Genomic DNA, 10,827 nt, shown 5'->3' with positions numbered 1-10,827 from the left:
CTCTTCTTGTTGCATTGATCCTTTTACCATTATGTAATGTCCCTCTTTGTCTCTTATGATCTTTGTTGCTTTAAAGTCTAATTTATCAGAGATAAGAATTGCAACTCCTGCTTTTTTTTGCTCTCCATTTGCTTGGTAAATCTTCCTCCATCCCTTTATTTTGAGCCTTTGTGTATCCTTGCATGTGAGATGGGTTTCCTGGATACAGCACACCGATGGGTTTTGGCTTTTTATCCAATTTGTCAGTCTGTGTCTTTTGATTGGGGCATTTAGTCCATTTACATTTAGGGTTAATATTGTTATGTGTGAATTTGATACTGCCATTTTGGTGCTAGCTGGGTGTTTTGCCCTTTAGTTGAGCTGGTACTTGTTGTTCCTTTATATGTGTAGAGCCTCTTTCAGGAGCTCTTGTAGAGCTGGCCTGGTGGTGATGAAATCTCTGAGTACTTGCATGTTCCCAAAGGATTTTATTTTTCCTTCACTTATGAAGCTTAGTTTGGCTGGATAGGAGATTCTGGGTTGAAAGTTCTTTTCTTTAAGGATGTTGAATATTGGCCCCCACTCTCTTCTGGCTTGTAGGGTTTCTGCTGAGAGCTCTGCTGTGAGTCTGATGGGCTTCCCTTTATGGATAGATAACCCGACCTTTCTCTCTGGCTGCCCTTAGTATTTTCTCCTTCATTTCGACCCTGGTGAATCTGACGATTATGTGCCTTGGGGTTGCTCTTCTTGACGAATATCTTTGTGGTGTTCTCTGTATTTCCTGGACTTGAATGTTTGCCTGCCTTGCTAGGTTGGGGAAGTTTTCCTGGATAATATCCTGAAGAGTAGTTTCCAGCTTGGATTCATTCTCTTCGTCGCATTCAGGTACGCCTATCAAACGTAGATTAGGTCTTTTCACATAGTCCCACATTTCTTGGAGACTTTGTTCATTCCTTTTTACCCTTTTTTCTCCAGTCTTGCCTTCCCATTTTATTTCATTGAGTTGATCTTCGACCTCTGATATCCTTTCTTCTGCTTGGTCAATTCAGCTGTTGATACTTGTGCATGCTTCACGGAGTTCTCGTGTTGCGTTTTTCAGCTCCATCAATTCACTTATATTCCTTTCTATTTTGTCCATTCTCGTTAGCATTTCATCAAATGTTTTTTCAAGGTTCTTAGTTTCTTTGCATTTGGTTAGAACATGTTCTTTAAGTTCACAGAAGTTTCTTACTACCCACCTTCTGAAGTCTGATTCTGTCATTTCATCACACTCGTTCTCCCTCCAACCTTGTTCCCTTGCTGGTGAGGAGTTGTGATCTCTTTTAGGAGGAGAGGTGTTCTGGTTTCAGGTGTTTTCATCCTTTTTGCGCTGGCTTCTTCCCATCTTTAAGGATTTATCCACCTGTCGACTTTGTAGTTGCTGGCTTTCAGATTGGGTCTCAAATCTTTCAGATTGACGTTCTGTTTGTTGATGGTGAGATTATTTCTGTTTCTTGGTTTTCCTTCTGACAGTCTGGCCCCTCTGCTGTAGGTCTGCTGAGGTTCACTGCAGGCCCTGCTTGCCTGGGGTTCACCTGCAGCAGCTGTTGAACAGTAAGGGTTGTTACCAGTTTTCTTCTTCTGCTATCTTTGTCCCAGAAGGATACCCGCCTAGTGTCAACATGATCTCTCTTTTATGAGGTGTCTCTTTGGATATATAGGGGTCAGGGAGCTGCTTGAGGAGACGGTCTCTTCTTTATAAGAGCTCAAATGGTGAACTGTGAGCTCTGTTGTTGTTCATTCAGAGCTGCTGGGCAGGCACTTTTAGGTCTGCTGCAGCAGAACTCATAAACTGCCTTTTGTTCCCAGGTGCTCTGTCCCAGGGATTTAGGGCTTTATTTATGAGTTTCCGCCTTCTTTTTTTTTTTTCCTTCAGACCTGCGCAGCCCAGCAAGGAGGCAGCCTAGTCACTGTCGGCCTATAGAGGCTTTGGTGAGCTGCTGTGGGCTCCGCCCAGCTGCCGAGTGAACTTCCCTGCAGTCCTGTTTATATGGGTGTAGTTAGAACTGCTTTGGGGATGGTGGCCCGCCTCTGTTGAGGCAGAGTCTCTCTGCTGTGGCGGGTTGCCTTGGCAACGGCGGGCTGCCTCAGCAATGGTGGGTTGCCTTGGCAACGGCGGGCTGCCTCAGCATTGGCCGACTACCTCGGTCGTGGGGGGCTGCCTTAGTAATGGCGGACGCCCCTCCCCCACAGAGCTGGACTGTCCCGGGTTCAGCTGCGCTTGCTGTGCAAGTCTCAATCCAGAGTTTCTGGTTGCTGTTCTTTTGTGGGGGTGTGACCAGCCGAGCCTGATCGCCAGGCTCCCTGCCTCAGAGCCTTTTTTAAGTTGGTGTTCCAGTCGCCTGTTGAAGAGGCGCCGGGGTCTGTTTTCCCCTGCGGCCACTCACTGTGCTGGCTTAAACAGCGGCACTGAGGTTTGTGGCGCTTTTTTTTTTTTTTTTTTGCCCTGGAATCTACTGTCCTGGTTCTCTGCTCAGTCACCTTTTTGAACCGGCGAATGGGCGACTTCCCGTGGCTCCAATCGCCAGCCAAAAGGGCCCCCGGACCGGTGTATTTTGTACGGAGAACCGCGGCTCCGGGGCGCCGACAAAGCAGCCGCGCGGGGCAAAGCAGCGGCGCTGGCCGGCACAACCGCGCTGGCCGAAACAGCCGCGCTGGCGACCGTGGAGCTCCTCTGCCCGGGAATTTCCTAGTCTGTGGGCAATAAAAACGCGGCGTCCACTCACCCTCTGCGCTTTCACTGGGAGCTGCAATCCTGAGCTGTTCCTAAACGGCCACCTTGGATCCTCCTCCACTTTTCCTTGTTTTAATCAGTCAGGATGTCTTCCCCTTCCTCTCTCTCTCTCTCTCTCTCTCTCTCTCTCTCTCTCTCTCTCTCTCCGGAAAAATTATTCTTAACAGAAGAGAAAGGGCCAAGTATTGATGCTTACTGTTTACGCCCTGTTGTACCTTTGTAACAAAAACTCAGGTGGCTAAGTTATAATTGGGAACAAGGGAATGTTTCAAGTATATGCACTAAGGAAAAATCAATCTTTGGCCCAAAATACATAATGATAATAGAATTTAATGTAGAGCAGAGACCTGTTTTGTAGAATAATTTCCTAGTAATCATTGCTGAAAATAATCCTACTAGTTCACACCTTGCACTGCAGGGATTCCATCAAGGGATTTTCCCATTGAAGGCATTCATTTAGCTAAAAGGAGGTCATCTTTGAGGCAGTAATGCAGGACAGATAATATAGAGGAAAAGCTAAGAGGAGGTGATCTTTCAGCTCTATAATTACATCCCATATCAGTGACTGTTGCATAGAGAAACTCGAGAGGTAAAAATAAAATAAGGGAATTTTATCAAATTAAGAGCAGGAGACATTTGTCAGTTGAAACAGTCTCCAGTAATCTGGTGCAATATAATTTTTGTTAAATTTTATTTTACCATAAAAACATTTGGAATTTATAATAAAAATAGAAACTTGGAGAATTGTATTAGAGATAATGTCTGATAATTTGCTCTGGCATCCTGGTAAATATGTGTGTTTTCCCCCAGGAGCACTGAAAATCAGAAAGAATCCTGTATTTTTTTTGTGATAATCAGCAAGGACAAGTCTTCTCCACGTGTAAATAACAGGGTTATGAGCAGCAACTCATCCCTGCTGGCAGCCGTGCAGCTGTGCTATGCGAAAGTGAATGGGTCCAGTGTGAAAACCCCCTACTCGCCTGGATCCCGGGTGATTCTGTACATAGTGTTTGGCTTTGGGGCTGTGCTGGCTGTGTTTGGAAACTTCCTGGTGATGATTTCAATCCTCCATTTCAAGCAGCTGCACTCTCCAACCAATTTCCTCATCGCCTCTCTGGCCTGTGCTGACTTCTTGGTGGGTGTGTCTGTGATGCCCTTCAGCATGGTCAGGTCCGTGGAGAGTTGCTGGTATTTTGGGAAAAGTTTTTGTACTTTCCACACCTGCTGTGATGTGGCATTTTGTTACTCTTCTCTTTTCCACTTGTGCTTCATCTCCATCAACAGGTACATTGCAGTTACTGACCCCCTGGTCTATCCTACCAAGTTCACCGTATCTGTGTCGGGAATTTGCATCAGCGTGTCCTGGATTCTGCCTCTCATGTACAGTGGTGCTGTTTTCTACACGTGTCGATGACAATGGGCTGGAGGAATTAGTAAGTGCCCTTAACTGTATAGGAGGTTGTCAGACCGCTGTAAATCAAAACTGGGTGTTGATAGATTTTCTATCCTTCTTTCTACCTACCCTTGTTATGATAATTCTGTATGGTAACATATTTCTTGTGGCAAGACGACAGACTAAAAAAATAGAAAATACTGGTAGCAAGACAGAATCGTCCTCAGAGAGTTACAAAGTCAGAGTGGCCAGGAAAGAGAGAAAAGCAGCTAAAACCCTGGGGGTCACAATGGTAGCATTTATGATTTCATGGTTACCACATGGCATTGATTCATTAATTGATGCCTTTATGGGCTTTATAACCCCTGCCCATATATATGAGATTTGCTGTTGGTGTGCTTATTATAACTCAGCCATAAATCCTTTGATTTATGCTTTATTTTACCCATGGTTTAGAAAAGCAATAAAAGTTATTGTGGCTGGTCAGGTTTTAAAGAACAGTTCAGCAACCATGAATTTGTTATCTGAACATATATAGGCAGTTGAATTGAAGAAATTCAAGATACCTTTAAGATTTCCAAGTGAAATGAGTTTAAAAATATTGGTAAGACTATTAATGAATAGCAAATAAACTGCTCTTCAAACGAAACAAGATAAATCAGTGTTTTTCAGTCTTGTCAAGTTGTGCACTTTCCTGTCTCTTCTCCAAAAATATTTACTTGACTAATAAATGTTAAATTTCTATTTGTTAACTGCTTTAGAGATCAGCATATCTCACTCCCCGCAGACACTCTCTTTCCTCCCTTCATCTTTTAATCCATTGACTTCCCTCTGCTCTGGTCTGTTTCCTAAAAATATTTCTGTTTCTTTTCTGAATCCCTTTTCTCTTTTCTTTACAAAGCATTCTACTCTTTCCCAGCCAGCCAAAAATTTCATTTGTGAATAGCCTTTATCGAGTTCTTGCTTTCTTTTGCTTTTTTAGGTATCAGCTTAATCTATTCAATCTTGGGAGACATCTCAGGGTGTATGGGGCAATTTGCAAATGTAGACACCATCGTGATCAGGCTGTTGTAATTATCAGGCAAGTTACTGTAGTTCTCGTAATTTCCTCCCCCAAAGTAGGAAGCAGAAGCCACTGTACTTCCCAGAATGATGTTAGGATGATTATTTGCCTGCTGTTCTTGCTATTGCACAAAACTGTGGTATGAATAGAACCCTACGTTACATTATTCAGTTTGTACACATTGAATATTACTTGCCTCTTTAGGGAGAATATCTTTCTAGTGCAGTCTCTAGTTTTCTTTCTTTTTTTTTAATAGTGAAACTTAATTACAGCAAGGTATTTTTTACAGTAAGGAATTTGCAAGTTTTAGAAGCAATGTAGAATATACATCAATAAGAAGCATTCAGGTATTTATCCATGTTTTTCCCATTTACCAAACATGAGACCTATACCTATATTATATTGAAATCAGTGCTAGATGCCATAGACACAGACATAACATCCCACTTTTGTCTTTAAAAGCTGTGATTCTGGCAAAAAGCAATGTTGGTCACTGAAAATTTTTAAAAGGGAAAACACTTAATTAAGTGGAAAACCAGTTAATTAAGGTTCAATATCAGTAGTAGAAAGTAATGTGGCAATTGTGTGTTCTTGACCTTATGTAATGAGAATGGCTTTTATCTCTATAACCTTTCTTCCCCAAATCCATAACCCTCATATAGCTATGAGAAAAACATCAGATAAAACTTTATTGAAGAATAGTCTATGTAATATTTAACCAGTATTTCTCAAAACTGTCAAAGTTGTCAAAAATTAAGTACGAGAAGCTGTCATGATTGAGAAGGAGACATGACAACCAAATGTAGTGTGGCATTCTAAATGGAAAGCTAGAAAGAAAAATGACAGGAAAAATGAGGAAATCCAAACAATGAATGGAAATGGTCTTGCTATATTGATAACAATATTGGATCATTAATTATCACAAATGGACCATAATAATTTAAGAGGTTGATAATGGGAGAAACTACTTACAGGGCATACAGGAATTCTCTGCACTCTCTTTGCAATTTTTCTGTAAGTCTACAACTATTCTAAAATTAAAATTTTATTTAAAAAATATACAGTATAGAATTCCTGCTTGATAAAGTTTCTAGCCTCTCTGAGTGAAGACGGCAATGCACTTATCCTTATAGTCATTCATTTAGTCATTCTAAAAATATTTTTGAAGACTTAGTGTGTACTAGATTCTTGGTTCAGTGTGATTGGGAAGAGAAAACTGGGAACTTAGAATATGTTGTGGCAAAACCCAAAACACCAGTAATTATGACTTGGAATGGGAGTTTAAGCTATAAGAGGATGTGTTTCAGGAACGCAGGAGCAAGGAGAATTCAGACCTGGAGGGAAATGAAGGAGATGTATTAAAGAAGTGGCATTTAAGTAGGGCCTAAAGTTTTAAGAAGGATTTTATAGGAGGGAAAGAGTGAGACGGGATTTTCAGGCATGAGCAAGGAAACTGAGAAAGTGCAGAGTGTTCAGGGAATATGAAAATAAAACAGCTACATAGCCACCAAGAAGTAGTCACACTTTTAATCCCTCCCAAGCTTGGCCTCCGAACTCTGCACCTCTACCTCCCCTGGGCATCCTCCATTGTGGTTTGGGGACATTCTCATCCCTCTGCTCGAGTTTCAACTCCCATAATTTTCATTGTTTTCTAGGAAACATTTCTCAAGTTAGGTTTTATAAAACAGTCATCACACAAAATGCTCCAATGAAAAAAAATCTTCTGATTCAACAGTGTTTTGGAACTGCTGCATACTGTTTCTGCTCTTGGAGAATAACACTATACATTGGCATATTAAAGACTCTGAAAAGCCCTGTTTTAGCAACACCTGTCCAATTTGGTTTAAATATGCATTCTAAAAATGTATTAAACCATGGGGAGTGGCTTAATAAATTTATGTGGGGAGCTATTGCCCAAGGAAAACATTTAAGGAACACCATCTTTATCATTGATTTGATTCTTACCAAATGTATTCTTAATTTTCTATTGGTATTTTGGTCTTTTACATACAATATACTTTATTCAATTTATATTTCTAAAAGGTAGAGGTGGTTTTCCAACCCGTGGTATAATAGTGAATAAGCATTCATAACATGTTTTTTTGTCAATTATGACATATAAGATAAATTATACAGTATGTAAAATGGGATAAATGATGTGATTTTGAAGGAGGAACAGGATGCTGTGGGCTGAGAAATCTCAGAAAGTTCCATGGAGAATTCAGAATACCAGCTAAGCAGTGGAAGATTGGTTTAAATAGAAAAAAAAAGTAGAAAAGGAATTTCTAGGCAGAATAAAAATTTCATGAAAGGTATAAATTTAGTGGCACATCAAACACAATTAAGCATACAAAAAAGGATAGCCAATAACATCAGTCTGCCTAAAACACACCATTTGAGTAGGAGAGTCATAATCAATCAATCCGTCAATCAAGATGCTATTTTAAGCCCTATATCTGCACTGTCCAATATAGTGGCCATGAGCAATATGTAATTTCTGAGAACTTGAAATGTGGCTAGTCTGAACTGAGATATACTTTAAGTAGAATTTACACATCACATTTCAAAGACAAAATAATGCAAGATGTCTCTTTTTAAAATATTGATTACATGTTGGAATTATCAATTTTGGGATATATTAGGTTAAATAAAATATATTATTTAGATTAATTTCTCTTTTCTCTTTTACTTTTTAAAATGTGGCTACTAGAAAAATGTTAAATTATGTACGTAGCTTAAATTGTATACCTATTGGACAGTGCTATTCTAGAGAAAATAAAAATGAGCCATAAGACAATTCTAGCCCTTCAGGACTTAAAAATCAGGATGGGGAGACAATGCATAAACATAAACAATTAAGCAAATACATATGAACTATGGTAAAAGTTAAATAATATTTATTTAGCAACTGATGTTTAAAAACAGAGATACAAAACTCATATTAATCCTATATTCTGTCCTTTTTATAAATGAGGAAATTGGGACTCAGCAAGAAACAAATTAACTTGCATGAAATTATACAGCTAGGAGGCCAGGTGCGGTTGTTCATGCCTGTAATCCCAGCACTTTGGGAAGCTGAGGTGGGAGGCTCACTTGTGTTCAGGAGTTTGATACCAGCCTGGGCAACATAATGAGACCTTGTCTATACTAAAAATAAAAAAGTTTGCCAGGTGTGGTGGTGAATGCCCGTAGTCCTAGCAACTCAGGGGGCTCAGGAGGGAGGATCACTTGAACCCAGGACTTGGAGGCTACAGTGAACAGCGATCGCATCTAGAAACAAAATGTTATTCTGTCTCAAAAAGAAAAAAAGAAGAAGTTATACAGCTAGCAAAAAATCTTTGCCATACTTTGAACCCAAATTATTTGAATTCTAAGCTCAATTTTTTTTCATTGACATGGAAATGAGAGTTTAGGACAAACAAGAAGGGATATTACAAAGAAGTCCAGTTAAATAAATGCTATCCACAAGAAGCTATTTAGCACTTACAGTTTAGCTCATAAGTCAGTGGTCCTTGATAATTTTTAGATCATAGTCACATTGAAATATGCTGAAATTGGCCAGGTGCAGTGGCTCACTCCTGTAATCCCAGCATTTTGGGAGGCTGAGGTGGGCGGATCACAAGGTCAGGAGTTTGAGACCAGCCTGGCCAACACAGTGAAACCCAGTCTCTACTAAAAATACAAAATTAGCTGGGGATGGTGACAGGCACCTATAATCCAACTACTTGGGCTTGGGAAGCTGAGGCAGGTGAATTGCTTGAACCTGGGAGGCAGAGGCGGCAGTGAGCCGAGATCATGCCATTGTACTCCAGCCCAGGAGACAGTGCAAGGCTCCATCTCAAAATAAATAAATAAATAAATAATTACATACATACATACAGTGAAATCTGTGTATTCTCCCTCTAGAAAAATGCACATAATTACACATACGCAGTATTTAGTATACTATTCTGGGGGTTCCATAACCTCCGGGGTCAATTATAGGTCGTGGATGCACTGTTCCCAAGTTGGGCATAGACTAGACTTCACTGAAGTGAAAACGGCAACAACTAACTCTAGCTTAACACAACAAAAGTTTATTTCTTGCTCACATGAAGTCCACTGTGAGTCTGAGGAGTTTTCAAGGGCAGTTGTCCTCAACATACTGCAGGCTGCTTTGATTTCATGGCTCCATATTTTCAACAAGAGACTTCTTCTATACCTCAGCCTGAAAGAACACATGAACACTTTAACCTATTCGTCAGAACCAAGCAGACAGTCCATCTAATGGCTTTAAAATTGCAGGACAATCAGGAGAATGTTTGATGTACACTATGGCCTCTTTGAAACGCTGGTTTACTGAATAGAACGTCACATTGTGTGAATAATGTATCTCTCAGGGTTTGAATTTGGCAGAAAATGTTTTAAATACATTATGGTTTATTTTAAGTAATATTAAGTCTAAGTAAGATAGTTGCTGGCTTTGGCTGGGTGATTCAAGTATGCTACAGTCAATGATGCTGTACAGATTTTCCTGATGTTTGTCTAATGGTTCCAAAGTGACTAAAAGAGTTCTAAACAAATCACACATGTTCCTGGAAATAGGGAGGAGGAAGACCCCAGAAAAGGGGGCTCTCTGGAACCCTACTTGACAACTTTAGCTCCTTCAAGGGAGAGAAGATTCTATGATGCTATGGAGGAAATGAACCCAATGGTTATTCGGTGAGAAGTAAGTATTTCTGCCACAGGAAGTAATCTGGAAAATGAAATCTCACAAGTGAACATAAAACTTCTTACCAAATTCTCCCACAGGTGTTTGCTGCATAAATCCATAAGAAAGTCAACTGAGAAAAAGAGAGTGGATAAAAATAACAGGTTTTCTCAAAGATCTCTATGCCATCTTTTTCTTAAACTTCTCCTTTGGTATTATTTAGTATTATTTTTTCAGCCAATGAACATGTACTAGATATGTGTTACATAGCAAATGCCCTGTTGATGATGCAGAAGTCATGAGAATGAACGAGTCTCAGTCACTTTAGTAGAGTTTTCAATATTCCCCAAAAGTTGTGGTTACAAGCCAAAAATAGACAGCCAGTCCTATTTTGGGACAAAGACATCTTACTGGAGATCACACAGCGGGTCAGCACCAGGGACAGAGTCCCCAGAATTTGCGATAGCCTGGTGGTTAAAGTCTTGGAGCAATCGGTAGAAACATGTAAAAGCATATTTTTTATTTTACATTTCAGAGTAGATGTGCAGGATTTGCAGGTCTGTTTCATAGGTAAACACGTGCCATGGTGGTTTGCTGTACCTATCAACCCATCACCTAGGTATTAAGCCTGGCATGCATTAGCTATTCTCCCTAATGCTCTCTGCCCCCACCCCACCCTCTCCCAACAGGCTCCAATGTGTGATGTTCCCCTCCCTGTGTCCATGTTTTCTCATTGTTCGTCTCCCATTGAAGAATCAGTATCATGAAAACGGCCATACTGCTCAAAGCAATTTATAGATTCAATGCTATTCCCATTAAACTACCATTGACATTCTTCACAGAATTAGAAAAAAAAAACTATTTTAAAATTCATATGGAACTAAAAAAGAGCTTGTATAGCCAGGGCAATCCTAAGCCAAAAGAACAAA

General features: G+C 40.2%; 1 protein-coding gene across 1 annotated transcript; it reads left to right on the top strand.

Moving 5' to 3' along the window:
* Positions 1–3,647: 3,647 nt before the first annotated feature.
* Positions 3,648–4,683, top strand: LOC116549025 (trace amine-associated receptor 6-like). Its single transcript, XM_032274455.1, is given in 2 exon segments — positions 3,648–4,156; positions 4,158–4,683. Coding segments are annotated over 2 exon segments (1,035 nt in total).
* Positions 4,684–10,827: the final 6,144 nt, after the last annotated feature.

This window comes from Sapajus apella, unplaced genomic scaffold (genome assembly GCF_009761245.1).
Source record: "Sapajus apella isolate SASKATOON/1434 unplaced genomic scaffold, GSC_monkey_1.0 scaffold6, whole genome shotgun sequence".
Classification (NCBI taxonomy): Eukaryota; Metazoa; Chordata; class Mammalia; order Primates; family Cebidae; genus Sapajus; species Sapajus apella.
The sequence above is the reverse complement of the archived record's forward strand: the minus strand, read 5'-3'. Positions and strand labels throughout refer to the sequence as shown.